Source organism: Cervus elaphus, chromosome 18, assembly GCF_910594005.1.
Source record: "Cervus elaphus chromosome 18, mCerEla1.1, whole genome shotgun sequence".
In the NCBI taxonomy this organism is placed as follows: Eukaryota; Metazoa; Chordata; class Mammalia; order Artiodactyla; family Cervidae; genus Cervus; species Cervus elaphus.
In genome coordinates this window covers 111,375,313-111,390,478 of record NC_057832.1, presented here as the reverse complement: position 1 = coordinate 111,390,478, position 15,166 = coordinate 111,375,313, and the positions used below count along the sequence as shown (strand labels likewise).

Sequence of the window (15,166 nt, the reverse complement as noted above, 5' to 3'; positions counted from 1 at the left end):
CAGCCTAGGGGATAACCTTCCACAGCGACAGGCATGTGGTGCCCGGGGAGAGACAAGAGGGTCTAGATGTACCTGATTTCCCAACACCCTTCCCTCCTGGAGGCCTCATGTTCAGACTGATACTAGGAGTCAGAGCTGCTAGCATGTTACGTTCACCTGGCAGCTACGGTGAAAAGACAGAGAGTGAAAGTGGACACATGATCATGAGGCCCTGTTGTCAGGTCTGTGCCAGCCAAGATCAAAACTGCAGGCTATGCTGCCAGTGTGTCTGTGGGCTGGGAGGCTCCAGGTGCTAGGAGCCTGCAAAGGGCTCCTCAAGTTTCAGCCTGCAGGGCCTTTTTGCACAGAGAGGAGGTGGCCGTGCAGCGCCGTGGAGTCACTGCTGGCGCAGAAGTACACAGATGTCTGGGAGCGGTTGGCAGACTTCAGCGTGAGAGGGAAGTTCTCTGTGCTTGGTCTGGAGACGCTGTACCCGTCGGGCACATCTCCTTCCACCGTGGTGGGAGCCACAGCTGAGTAATGAATCAGCCTCAGCCCGAGTCCTGGGTCTTGTCGGTACCAGCACATATAGTTATGACCCAGATCCTGAGTACAATTAAGGGTGGTGCTCTGTCCTGTCCTCACGACCTGGAATCTGGGGTCCTGGGTGACACCAGCATGGACCGCCCCTGTGGAGAAGGAGGACCGATGCTGCAGTCACAGAGGACATGCTCAGTGCTGGCACCCCCAAGGGGACCCTGCCCCCAGGACTCACCTGCCTGCAGGAGACAGAAGACCACACAGCCCAGGAGGCAGGGGCTCATGGCGGGGGCGGGGCAGGCAGAGGGCCCTCTGGTCTGAGTGTGGATGAGAGGGGAGAGGGGCTCTCCAGGCAGTCCTTCTGAGATGTCACTGTCCCTGCCAGGCCCCAGAGCCAACCTGTCACTCAGGGGGCCACACCCCTTCCCCATAGGCTCAAATCAGAAATGATCCTAAGTGAACTGTTTACAACAGGGAGATCAATCCATATCAATGGACATAAGCCTGACAAGTAGATGTAAATTTTCTGTCAAACTAATTAAATTTTGTGTGTGTTCTAGTCCAGAGATAATTCTTCATTAATACATTTATTACTTGTATTTATCTGCATATTTCTGTAGTGTTAAATCTTGTGGAAATCCTTCTGGCTTCCTGTTGACTTTGTGACTGATGTGACCCAGTAGGACTTCAAGGTTCCATTTCTGCATAATTGACCACAGTCCTGAGATTGTCCCTTCACCTACCATGTTTCTCCAGGAATCTGCTCCCAACCTCATTGCAGGCTCATCAACATTTGAGGAATTGTTCGGTCTATTTCTAATCAATTCACTGACAGACGGTCCACCAGCTAAATGCAGGTACAGCTCGTTCACGTTCACAGGAGCCCATGTTTCCCGTGTCGGGGAGGGAGCAAGCAGAGCCCCCTCAGGCCTGTGACCCACCTTTCCGGGTGTAGAGAAGCTGGTTGCCCACCACCCCAGATGACACATTGGCACAAAGGAATACAGACATATGAGAGACACGGCAAGAGGTGGCAGACTCCAGGGTAACTGAGTGTTTATGTCTTTATTTATTGAGAGGTTCTTTCCATGGGAATACCTCCTTGTGATGCACAGCAACATTCATTGAGTAACAGTTCATATCTTACAGCCCCACACTGTCTCTGTTACACAGAGCCCAGCACGGATATGGACTTTGCTCTGTATGGAGCCATTTCCATGAGGAAAGGAACCACAGGTGCTGAGAACAAACTTGAGCGGAAGCCTAGTTGTAAGTTATGAAGTATGAGATCTGGGCAATTCCCGTCCCCTCAGATGTACAAACAGTTAAAATAATACTTATCTTGATGATCTTAGTGAGCATTAAAGCATGTAAAGAAATGAATGTCTGGGAAAGTCTATCGCTCTACCAGAGACTGGGCTTGGCAGGCTGGCAGCTGACACACGGGGCAACACTTCCAGGGCTGGGGCAGGGGTGTTTTTGTCCCAGAGGCACCTGATTACGCAGGGCTGTGTCTTGGCTGCTGGCACAGAGACAGGGCTGAGTCCATCAGCTCCTAGGATCAAGTTCAGCTCTGCGCAAAGATCACTGAACTGTATTCCTGAGAATCGATCTGATATGTTTCCTTTCTCACGGACTTCCCTGTTGTAATATTGAATGAGGAATAGGGGGCCCTGGCCCAGGGCCTGTTGGTACCAGTACACAAAGAGGTATCCAGATTCAGGGGAACATCTCTGTGTCACTTGCTGTTCTCCTGATTTGATCCGGTACTTGGGTGTCTGGGTGACTTCAGAATCCACCAGGCCTGTTGGGGGAGACAAGGAATCTGTGGGCAGAGCACAGGGGAAGCCTCCTGCTTCAATCCTCATCACCAGGCTTCTGTCGCAGGGTGACAGAACATCTCAGAAGCTCCCCGCTGTGTCCAGACTCACCTGCTCCCAGGAGGCAGAGAGTCACCCAGCAGAGGAGCCTGGAGCCCATGGCAGCATCAGGAACCCAAGACAGCTGCTGGCTGGGGGCGGGGCTCCTGGGGTGAGAGGTGTAAGTGCTGACCCTCCTGCTTCCCTGATTGGACCATTGCCTATGACGTCACGGCTCTGTGTCTCTGCAGGCTGCCCTTGTCCACTGGACCCGTTGGCAGGACCCAGGGCTGGCTCCTCTATGCCATCCCTTATCCTGACAGCCCCTCAGCAAGTTTGGCTGTGAGGTGAGTTTCTTCCCCTGGTCCCATGTGCCCACAACATGTCTTGTTCTCCTCTGCCTGACCCTGCCTGACACTCAGCCCCAAGACCTCACCAACCACCCCAACCCCTTCACCTCCTCCTCACATGCTGATCCAGGATACGACCCCCTGTGAACATCCTGAGGTTCCAGGCACGTGCCCAGTTCCCTGGGCAGGGAGGAGTCTGTGCTGGTTCCATATGTCTTGGGACAATTCAGGGAACTCAAACCTGCTCCCAGATGCAGGCATGATATAGCCAAGGTTCCCTGAAACTGCCCTCTCCAGAGAGATTCTCAACCCCTCCCAATACACCCTACTTACCTTGGAAACACAGTGCCTCCAAGTGGCCAAAGGTCCAGGGTCTCATGGATTTGCACCATCTGTTTAAAGCAAGGGTACAAAAATACAGGACCCTGCACACACACACACAGACACACACACACACACACACAGACACACACACAGACAGACAGACAGACAGACACACACACACAGACACACACACACTCACACACAGACACACACAACAGACACACACACACTCACACACAGACACACACACAGAGACACACACACACACACAGACACACACACACTCACACACAGACACACACACACACTCACACACACACACAGACACACACACAGACAGACACACACTCACACACAGACACACACACACTCACACACACACAGACACACACACACACTCACACACACACAGAGACACACACACAGACAGACACACACTCACACACAGACACACACACACTCACACACACACAGACACACACACACACCTACACACAGACACACACACACTCACACACAAACACAGACACACACACACAGTCACACATAGACGCACACACTCACACACCCACACAGACACACAGAAACACACACAGACACACACACACAGACACACAGACACAGACACACACACACAGACAGACAGACAGACACACACACACACACAGACACACAGGCACACACAGACACACACACACAGACACACAGACACACTCACTCTCACACACACACACACACACACTCACACACAGACAGATACACACACAGACACACACACACACACAGACACACACACAGACACACACACGCACACACAAACACAGACACACACACACGCACGCCTGTTCTACTGCCTTCCTAGCCTGGCTGATAGGGTTTATCTTCAAATCCACTCTTAGCCTCTGGAGGCAGAAGACTTTATGAGCCAAACTTTTTACTGAGAGAGAAATGATTGTAGCATCACTACAATGATGTAGTTATCTAAGATGGAAATATATAATCATAGAATAAATACTCTGAGGATCTCAAGTGAATCTGCCAGCAAACATGTGTTCCATAAGTACTTCTGATTAATCAGATGTATATATTTCCAGATTGTGTATTTAAATTGAGCATTATCAAATTCTAGATAAAACTTTTTATAAAGAAGTTTTAGAAACATGAACTCATTTATTTCTGCACTTATAAAATCTTGATAAAATGGGGGTGATGTATGATATATTTTGACTTTAAGAAGATTTTGATGAGGGTGCCAGGTGGTGGCAACCTGGCCTTGGTTAGATGAGATGCTAAGAAAAACAGGGCAGGTGGGGTGGTGGGAGAACACACAAAGATCATCTGTCCCCCTGAGATGAACTCCCATGAGTTTTTGGATGATTGATGATTAACTGAAGTTGATTTCTCTTTGATGATTCCATCGCGCTTGCTCAAAGCGGAGCACGTGGAGGGGCCATTTTAAAAGCCTCCCTGCGAAATGAGAAGGGACCTGAGCCAGATGAGGGAGGAGCCTGTGGCTATGGGAGAGAGGGCCAGGGAGCTGATGCAGAGAGGTGGGGAGAGGAATGTCCTGCCTGCCTGGGAAAGGTGGGCAAGAGAAGAGAGCATGTGAGAGTCAGGCTGGGGGAGAACCTTCCAGAGAGACATTGATGAAGTGCCTGAGGTAAGACAGGAGGGCCTATTTAAATCTAATTTACCAACATCCTACCCTCCTAGAGGTCTCAGGCTCAGGTGATGACTAGGAGTCAGAGCTGGGGAAGCATCTTCCTGGTTCACAGGGAGGATGCAGCGGAAAGACAGAGACAGATGGTGGACCCATGGCCCCGAGGCCTGGGAGTGAGGCTGGGGCAGCGTTGTCCACACACCCAGGGTCACACTGCAGGCACGTGGCCCACAAAGGCCCAAGGTTTCTGGTGCTGGGAGCCAGCTCATGGGCACCCAGTACTTTTTGCACAGAGAGGAGGTGGCCGTGCAGCGCCGTGGAGTAACTGCTGGCGCAGAAGTACACAGATGTCTGGTTGCGGATGGCAGACTTCAGTGTCAGCGGGAAGTTCTCTTTGTTTGATCTAGAGACACTGTAACCCTCGGGCACATCTCCTGGTTCGCTATTGGGCGCACCAGCTGAGTAATAGATCAGCCTCAGCCCGTGTCCCAGGTCTTGTCGGTACCAGCACATATAATCATGGTTCAGATCCTGAGTACATTTCAGTGTTGTGCTCTGTCCTGTCCTCACGACCTGGAATCTGGGGTCCTGAGTGACACCAGCGTGGACCGCCCCTGTGGAGAAGGAGGACCGATGCTGCAGTCACAGCGGACATGCTCAGTGCTGGCACCCCAAGGGGACCCTGCCCCCAGGACCCACCTGCCTGCAGGAGACAGAAGACCACACAGCCCAGGAGGCAGGGGCCCATGCCGGGGGCGGGGCAGGCAGAGGGCCCTCTGGTCTGAGTGTGGATGAGAGGGGAGAGGGGCTCTCCAGGGAGTCCTTCTGAGATGTCTCTGTTCCTGCCAGGCCCCAGAGCCAACCTGTCACTCAGGGACCACGCCCCTTCCCCCAGAGACTCAAATCAGAAATGAACCTGAGAGAACTGTTCACAAGAGGGAGATCCATCCAGATCAATAGGCATAAGGCTTACAAGTTGTTGTAATATTTCTCTAAGCAGTTTGCAACTTGATGTACTTTTTCTAGAGATAATTCTTCATTCATATGTATATTACTTTTACCTGCATATTTCTGTAGTGTTGAATCTGAGGAAAGTCTTTTGTGCTTCCTACTGCCCTTTATGACTCATGAATGCCAAATACACCTTCAGGTGTCTAAGTAAGTGTTAGTTGATCAGTCATGTCTGACTCTTTGCGACCCCATGGACTGTATGTAGCCCACCAGGCTCCACTGTCCATGGGATTCTCCACGCAATAATACTGCAGTGGGTTTCCATTTCCTCCTCCAGGGATCTTCCAAACTCAGGGATCAAACCCAAGTCTCTTACATCTCCACATTGGCAGGCAGGATCATTACCACTAGCGCCACCTGGGAAAGTGTCTCTTTCTGCTTTCGTTAATTAACCACAGTCCTTTGGTGTCCTTCTACCTGCAATGATTCTTTTGGCATCTGGTTCCCCAACCGTAGGTCAGACTTATCCCCACTTGAGGAATCCTTTGGCTCTATTTCTTATCAATTCACCAACGACGGGTCACCTGCCAGATGCATTTACATTCCCATATTGTCCCCTGGACGCAGTGCTTGCAGTTTCTGAAGTGAGAGGGGGAACAGCAAGCAGAACCACCTCAAGCTTGGGACTCGCCTTTCTTTTTGGAGAGAAGCCAGTTGCCCAGCACCACAGATGACGTGGGCTTCTCTCAGATTGTGAGAGTGGGAAGGAACCTGCCTGCCAGTGCAGGAGACGTAAGACATGCAGTTCTGATCCCTGAGTTGGGAAGATCTCCTGAAGGAGGACGTGGCTACCCACTCCACTAGTCTTGCCTGGAGAATCCCATGGACAGAGGAGCCTGACTCGCTACAGTCCGTGGGGTCACAAAGAGTCGAACACGACTGACGTGACTGAGCCCTCACACACTCACAAGCGGATGACATGTTGGCACAAAGGAACTTGCATGTGGGAGGGATGTGGGGGATGTGGTCGCCTCCAGGTTGAATGAAAAGGGCTCTGATTTTACGTGAGATGTGCATTCCGTGGGAATGCTTTCTTGGGAAGCGGGGATTGCATTAATTGAGTAACAAATATCATAGAGCTCCTCAAAGTCTTATCTTGTTGTGCATCATTCCACACAGCAGGACCCCACACATGCTGCAGAGCTCTGCTTTCTTCAGATTCTCATGGTATTGGAAAGCAGGCACCCTAAAAATTATGTAGCTATTCCTGGTTACAGGACTGTGGACCTGCGGTGACCTCCTGATGTGCTGGTTTCCCCGGAGCATGACCACACGTCACAGGTCTGGGTGACGCATCATTCCTAGCAGAGGTCAGTTGGGGGCATGGTGAGGACCACAAGTGAAAAGGTCAGACTCGAGTAGGATTCCTTGCTCTAACAGTTAAGAAATATGAGATCTGGGCAGGTCACTTTCCCTAAGATAAATGAGCAGATAAAATGAAACGTACCTCGCAAAATCTTTGTGAGCATTGAGACATACCAGGAAAGAATGTCTGGGAAAGGCTGTCCACTCTACCAGCACCTGGGTCCCGCTGGCTGGCAGTTCACACCCTACAACCACTTCCTGAGCTGGGGCAGGAGTGTTTTTGTACCAGAGGCACCTGATCATGCAGGGCTGTGTCTTTGCTGCTGGCACAGAGATACACGGCTGAGTCTGTCAGCTCCAAGGAGCTCAGGTTCATCTGCGAGCGAGAGTCACTGAACTGTTCACCTAAGAATCGATCTGGCATGTTTCCTTTGTCATTCACTCCCGTATTGTAATACTGAACGAGGAACTGGGGGCCCTGGCCCAGGGCCTGTTGGTACCAGTACACAGAGCGGTGTCCAGACTCAGGGGAACATCTCAGAGTCGCGTTCTGCTTTCTTGATTTGATCAGGTATTTGGGGGTCTGGGTGACTCCAGAATCCACCAGGCCTGTTGGGGAGGAGACAAGGAAGCTGAGGGCAGAGCACACGGAAGCCTCCTGCTGCAGCCGTCATCACCAGGCTTCTATCTCAGGGGGGCAAAAACATCTCACATGCTTCCACACTGTGTCCAGGACTCACCTGATCCGAGGAGGCAGAGAGTCACACCGCAGAGGAGCCTGGAGCCCATGGCAGCATCAGGAATTCAGGACTGCTGCTGGCTGGGGGCGGGGCTCCTGGGGTGAGTGGTGTAAGTGCTGAACTTCCTGTGTCCCTGATTGGAGCATTTGCCTATGACGTCACTGCTCCGTGTCTCTGCAGGCTGTTTCCTGATCCACTGGACCCCTTGGCAGGACCCAGGGCTGGCTCCTCTGTGCCATTCCCTGTCCTGACAACCCCTCAAAAAGATGGGTGTGAGGTGAGCTTCATCCCCTGGTCCCATGTGTCCACAACACTCTTGTTCTGCTCTGCCTGACCCTGCCTGACCCTCATGACCCAGCGCTCACCAGATACCCCAGGCTCTCACCTCCCCTTCCCACGCTGCTCCAGGAGACGGCCCCCTGGGCACATCCTGAAGCTCCAGGCATGACCCCTCCTCCTGAGCCGTGAGGAGTCTGTGCTGGCTCCACGTGTCCCAGGATCATTCAGGGAACTCAAATCTGCTCCCAGGTGCAGGCATGTAGCCAAGGTTCCCTTAAGCTTCCTTCCCCAGGGTGCCTCTCAGCCCCTCCCAGGGCACCCTGCTTACCATGGAAACACAGTGCCTCCTTGTGGCCAAAGGTCCATGGTCATATGGATTTGTAGCCTCTCTTTGAATCAAGGTTTCAAAAATCCCATGCCCAGAATACACACACACACACACACACACACATCTGTTCTACTGCCTTCCTAGCCTGGCCAATTAGGATTGATCTTCAAATGCACTCTTAGCCTCTGGAGGTAGAAGACTGTATGATCTGACCATTTTACTAAGAAGGAAATAATTGCTGCTCCACTACAATGATGGTAGTTAGCTAAAGATGGAAATATACGATCATAAAATAAATGCTCAGAGGCTCTCAAGTGAATCTGCCTGCAAACATGTATTTATAACTACTTCTGAATAGTCACAGGCATATATTTTCAGATTTCCTATTTAAATTAAGCATTATCAAATTCTAGATAATACATCCTTTTTATTAAAAATTTTATAAATGTGGACTCAATTATTTCTGCACTTATCAAAGCATGATATAATGGGGTGATGCAGGATAGATTTTGACTGTGAGAGGATTTTGATGAGGGAGGTTAGATGAGATGCTAAGGATGTTGGGAGCAGGGGTGTCGAGAACACACACAGACAGTCTGTCCTCCTTCAGGTGGGCTCAGCTGAGTTTTTGGATGATTTATAATTAACTAAAGTTTGTTTCTCTTTGATGACTCCATACATCTTGCTCAAAACAGACCACATAGAGAGGCCACTTTAAAAGCCTCCCTGTGGCATGGGAAGGGACCCGACCCAGATGAGGGAGGAGCAGTGTGGCTGTGGTAGAGAGGGCCAGGGAGCTGATGCAGGCAGGTGGGGAGAGGAAGTCCTGCCCACCTGGGAAAGGTGGACCAGAGCCGAGACCAGGTGAGAGCCAGGCTGGGGGAGAACCTCCAGAAAGACAGAAACAGCTGCCTGAGTGAGACAAGAGTGCCTAGTGTATCTGATTTACCAACAACCTTCCCTCCTAGGTCTCAGGCTCAGGTGATGACTAGGAGTCAGAGCTGGGGAAGTGTCTCCTGGTTTACAGGGAGGATACACCGGAAAGACTGAGACCGATGGAGGACACATGGCCCCGAGGCCCGGGAGTGAGGCTGAGGCCAACCTAGTGCACACACCCAGGGTCACGCTGCAGGCATGTGGCTAACAAAGCCCTGAGGCTCCCGGTGCTGGGAGCCTGCACGGTGCCCCCTATTTTTGCACAGAGGGGAGGTGGCCGTGAAGCGCCGTGGAGTAACTGCTGGCGCAGAAGTACACAGATGTCTGGGAGTGTTTGGCGGACTCCAGCGTGAGAGGGAAGTTCTCTGTGTTTGGTCTGGAGACGCTGTACCCGTCGGGCACGTTTCCTTGCTCCTTGGTGAACTCAGCCCGAGTCCTGGGTCTTGTTGGTACCAGCATATATAGTCATGACCCAGATCCTGAGTACAATTAAGTGTCGCCCTCTGTCCTGTCCTCAGGACCTGTAATCTGGGGTCCTGAGTGACACCAGCGTGGACCGACCCTGTGGAGAAGGAGGACCGATGCTGCAGTCACAGAGGGCATGCTCAGTGCTGGCACCCCCAAGGGGACCCTGCCCCCAGGACTCACTTGCCTGCAGGAGACAGAAGACCACACCGCCCAGGAGGCAGGGGCTCATGGCGGGGGCGGGGCAGGCAGAGGGTCCTCTGGTCTGAGTGTGGATGAGAGGGGAGAGGGGCTCTCCAGGGAGTCCTTCGGAGATGTCACTCTCCCTGCCAGGCCTCAGAGCCAACCTGTCACTCAGGGGGCCACGCCCATTCCCCCAGAGGCTCAAATCAGAAATGAACCTAAGTGAACAGTTCACATATGACCAACCTAGACAGCATATTAAAAAGCAGAGACATATACTTTGCCAACAAATGTCCATCTGGTTAAAGCTATGGTTTTTCCAGTAGTCAGGTATGGATGTGAGAGTTGGACTATAAAGAAAGCTGAGTGCCGAAGAATTGATGCTTTTGAACTGTGGTGTCAGAGAAGACTCTTGAGAGTCCCTTGGACTGCAAGGAGATACAAGCAGTCCATCCTAAAGGAAGTCAGTCCTGAATATTCATTGGAAGGACTGATGCTGAAGCTGAAACTCGAATACTTTGGCCACCTGATGTGAAGAACTGACTCATTTGAAGAGACTGTGATGCTGGGCAAGATTGAAAGCAGAAGGAGAAGGGGACGACAGAGGATGAGATGGTTGGATGGCATTGCCAACATGATGGACATGGATTTGAGTAACCTCTGGGAGTTGGTGATGCACAGGAAAGCCTGGCATTCTGTAATCCATGGGGTCGCAAAGAGTCGGACACGACCTAATGACTGAACGAACTGAACAGTTCACAACAGGGAGACCCAGCCAGTTCAATGCACATAAGCCTTACAAGTTCTTGTGAACTTTCCGTAAAACTGTTCACAACTTTACGTACATTTTATTCCAGAAATAGCTGTTCATTAATACATACATTCATTTTATTTGTCTACATATTTCTGTGGTTTTGAATCTCAGGGAAATTCCTCAGGGCTTCCTGCTGCCCTTTAGGACTCACATGTCCCCAGTAATCCCTCATGTTTCTACTTTGTTTAATTAACAAGAGTCTTGTTCATGTCCTTCCACCCACAGTGATTCTGGATATGGTTCCCCAACCTTAGGGCAGGCTCATCAACACCTGAGGAATCCTTGGGCTCTATCACTTATTAATTCACCGACTGACAGGGTGCCTGTCAAAGGCAGGCTCACGCCGTCATGCTCACCTGAGCACGTCTTCTGGTGTCTGAGGGGTGGGGGGGCAGCGGGCCGAACCACCTCAGGCCTGTGCCCACCTTGCTTTGAGGAGAGAAGCTGGCTGCCCAGCACCACGGATGACATGTTGGCACAAAGGAGTCCAGACGTGGAGGGATGTCGGGAGAGATGGCTGACCCCGGGGCAGAGGGAAAATGCTCCGATTCTACGTGAGACATCCATTGCATGGGATACTTCCTTGTGAAAATGGCAGCCAATCAGTGACTGACATTCTAGACCGTAGGCTCTATCACACCGCACAGATCTCACGTTTAGAAGGACCCTGTGCTAGCTGCCATGCTCTGCTGTAGTGATTTTCAAATTCTCAATGATTTCTGAACCTGATTATCATGCACCTGGTCATGACTGGCTGACCATGTTTACCTCCTGGTGTGCTGGTTTCCATGGAACCTGATCACAAGTCTGGGGTCTGGAGGAGTAACTCTTCCTAGGGCCTCAGAGACAAAAACACAGAAACTAAAGTCAGAAGCCGTGAATGAGCCCGATGTTGTAGCTACAAAAACAAGCCTTGAATTGGGACTGACAAGTCCATGGGATCCTCACCTGTGCTCAGAATGTCTCTGGTCCCAGAGACAGTGGGACCCACAACAGAGGAGATTGGTGCCCAGGCCAGGCTTCTACAGAAAGGGAGACTTTTCAACTCAACTCCTGTGACTTGTAGCTGGGGTCAAATCAAAGGCAAGCTTCTCCTGACATGAAGTGATCTCTCACCCTAGTTGCTGCTTCTGGTTGCCTACTCAGTCCCAGCACCCAGTGTGTGCACAGGAAGACTTGTGTGTGTTTCACATGGGACCTCAAAGGAATTTCCTAGGAGATGAGGTTTTCCTGTCAAAATAGCATCATAAAATCATTTCAGAGAATGTGTGCATGAGAAAAGAAATTTATTAAAGTGCATAAATAATTGTTTTTAAAAAACAAATAAAAGCTTGTACCGGCAGGGAAGATCTTTGGATAGTCATTTTCCAAATCATCCATCTCCAGATAGGATAGTCCTTGAAATGGATATGGTGCTCACATGCTTTCAAGAAAGTCTTTAACCATTATCCTTACCAGGAGTAATGTTTTAAATATTTAGCTCTGGGCTAAAGAGGACTTTAAAACAGAATGACAGCAAAAGAAATCATACTGTTCATTGTCATGGAGACAGGCCTGGGAAGGGAGCCTGAGAGAATTTCTGGTGATGAAGTATTCTCAGTCTTTATAGGTGAATGTTCCATGGGCACATACAGATGAAAGGATCAAAACCATTCTTCAGTTCACTGTACAGTGTATAATGTTATTGTATATTCAGTGGGTCCCTTGAACCTCACTTTTTTAAACTTCCTGTGTCCAGTTTTGTGTGGAATTTTTAACAGATGCTACCTACAGACCTTGTTGTTCGTCTGGTAAAGAATCTCCCTGCAATGGGAGAGACCTGGGTTGGATCCCTGGGTGGGGAAGATCTGCTGGAGGAGGAAATGGCTACTCACTCCAGTATTCTGGCCTGGAGAATTTCATGGACTGTATGGAGGTCACAAAGAGTCAGACACAACTGAGTAACTTTCACTTTCACTTTTGACAGTACTACACAATTGTGTCTGGTTGAATCTGCTGTTCTGGAATCATAAATAGAGAGGGTTGATTGAATTTAAACAAACTTTTACATCATGGTTAGGGCTGGGTCAGGGCCCCCAAAATTCACATTATTCAAATGTTTACTATAATTCATATGCCAGGCGTTGATGTAAAAACGCCTGAGGGTAAGTTACATGCTCTGTTTATCTCATGTATTGAACCAAAAAACACAATTACTTTCTTTCCTTTGACATCTGAAGACCTCAAGTATAGGGTTTGAAGTCAAAATGTGTCCATATCTACTTTAGTACCTAGGAAGCACTAGAGGAGGCTGACAGAGATTACCAAAGGGAGTCAAGAAATCCAGAGTCCTGTTACGTGCCAGGGACTTCATGCGACTAAATTTTGTGCAACCCTGGAAGATGGTGTCCTGAATAATACAATATGTCAACTTGACTCTGCAATGGATATTTAGCTTTATTTTTCTGGGTGCTCCTAAAAGGGGTATTTTTGGAAAAGGTAACATGTGAATAGGTGTATTTTAATAATAGATTAGATTAGCATTTTAATTGGTAAAGCAGATGACCCTCCATAACGTAGGTGGGCTTCTGATCCTCCCCCAAGTAAGACATCATTGTCAGCTGATGCCCTTCACACTGGGCCACTAGTTCTTCTGCTTTTGAACTTAAACACCAGTTCCCCCTCAGTCTCTAAAAGCACCAGACCAGCTTGCAGCTTTTGGACTTACCAGCCTTAACAAATATATGAGCCAATTTCTTCAAAACATGTATGTGTGTATGTATTTAGTGTATGTGTATATTATTTATTCTTGTGGGGGACAGTTTCGGGGGGCAAAGATCACAAGAGATGAGGACAGACTTGAATCAAGTACCTTGCTCTGAAAGGAATGAAATATGAGACGTGGGCAAGTCATTTCCACTCAGATGTATAAACAGAGAAAATAATACTTACCTAGGATGATCTTTGGGAGCATTAAAACACAGCAGAAAAAGAATTTCTGGGAGAGACCATCGGATCTATCTAGGCCTGGAAGGCAGGCAGTCACGCTCACCACACTTCCTGAGCTGGGGCAGGAGTGTTTTTGTCCCAGAGGCACCTGATCATGCAGGGCTGTGTCTTGGCTGCTGGCACAGAGATACAGGGCAGAGTCCGTCAGCTCCAAGGAGCCCAAGTTCAGCTCAGAGCGAGAGCCACTCAACTGTTTTACTGAGAATCGATCCGATATGTTTCCTTTTAGATACTCTTTCCCATCATAATACTGAATGAGGAACTGGGGGCCCTGGCCCAGGGCCTGTTGGTACCAGTACACAAAGCGGTGTCCAGATTCAGGGGAACATCTCAGAGTCGACTGCTGCTTTCTTGATTTGATCAGGTACTTGGGGGTCTGGGTGACTCCAGAATCCACCAGACCTGTTGGGGAGGAGACAAGGAAGCTGAGGGCAGAGCACACGGAAGCCTCCCGCTGCAGCCCTCATTGCCAGGTTTCTATCTCAGGGAGGCAAAGGCATCTCAGAAGCTCCCACACTGTGTCCAGACTCACCTGATCCGAGGAGGCAGAGAGTCACACAGCAGAGGAGCCTGGAGCCCATGGCAGCATCAGGAATTCAGGACTGCTGCTGGCTGGGGGCGGGGCTCCTGGGCTGAGTGGTGTAAAGTGCTGACCCTCCCACTTCCCTGATTGGACCATTGCCTATGACGTCACTGTTCTGTGTCCCTGCAGGCTGTTTCCTGATCCACTGCACCCCTGGCCAGGTCTCATGGTGGGCTCCTCTATGCCCTTCCCCGTCCTGCACAGCCCCTCAGATAAGGGTGGGTGTGAGGTGAGCACTGTCCCCATATGTCCATAACATGGCTTTCTCTTCTCTTCCTGTCCCTGCCTGACACTCCTCATCCAGCCCTCACCAGCCACACTAATCCATCACCCACCATTTCCCAGGCTGCTCCAGGAGACGACCCCCTGGGCACATCCTGAGGATCCAGGCACGTCCCCACTCCCTTGGGCAGTGAGGTGTCTGGGCTGGGTCCATGTGTCTGGACCACTCAGGGAACTCAAACCTGTTTTCTGATGCAGGCATGTAGCCAAGGTTCCCCTAAGCTACTCTCCCCAGGGTGACTGTCAACCCCTCCCAGGGCACCCAGCTTACCATGGACCCACAGTGCCTCCTAGGGGCCAGTGATCCACAGTCTCACAGATCTGTGCCTTCCATCTAAAACAAGAATAGAAATCCCCCACACTCCACACTTTCAACCCCTACACACACACACACACAAACACACACAAACACACACACACACACACAAACACACACATCCTTCATCTGCTCCCTTACCCGCCTGGCTGAACTAGGGTTGATTTTCAAGTCTAGTCTTGGGCTGTGGAGGTAAAACACTGTATGATCAGACATTTCTGCTA

The 15,166-nt window shown here is 50.3% G+C and overlaps 1 long non-coding RNA gene and 3 gene segments (V, D, J or C); all 4 read right to left on the bottom strand.

Moving 5' to 3' along the window:
• Positions 1-321: 321 nt before the first annotated feature.
• LOC122673911 lies at positions 322-892 on the bottom strand. The segment is given in 2 exon segments: positions 322-668; positions 755-892. Coding segments are annotated over 2 exon segments (396 nt in total).
• Positions 893-4,787: 3,895 nt separating this feature from the next.
• Positions 4,788-5,514, bottom strand: LOC122673910. The segment is given in 2 exon segments: positions 4,788-5,326; positions 5,412-5,514. Coding segments are annotated over 2 exon segments (588 nt in total).
• Positions 5,515-11,419: 5,905 nt separating this feature from the next.
• LOC122674710 lies at positions 11,420-13,731 on the bottom strand. Its single transcript, XR_006335023.1, has 3 exons — positions 13,705-13,731; positions 11,722-12,003; positions 11,420-11,612 (listed from the first exon to the last, which is right to left on the bottom strand). It is a non-coding gene; the product is annotated as an uncharacterized LOC122674710 (long non-coding RNA).
• A 42-nt stretch (positions 13,732-13,773) lies between these two features.
• LOC122673908 lies at positions 13,774-14,342 on the bottom strand. The segment is given in 3 exon segments: positions 13,774-13,779; positions 13,850-14,163; positions 14,294-14,342. Coding segments are annotated over 3 exon segments (369 nt in total).
• Positions 14,343-15,166: the final 824 nt, after the last annotated feature.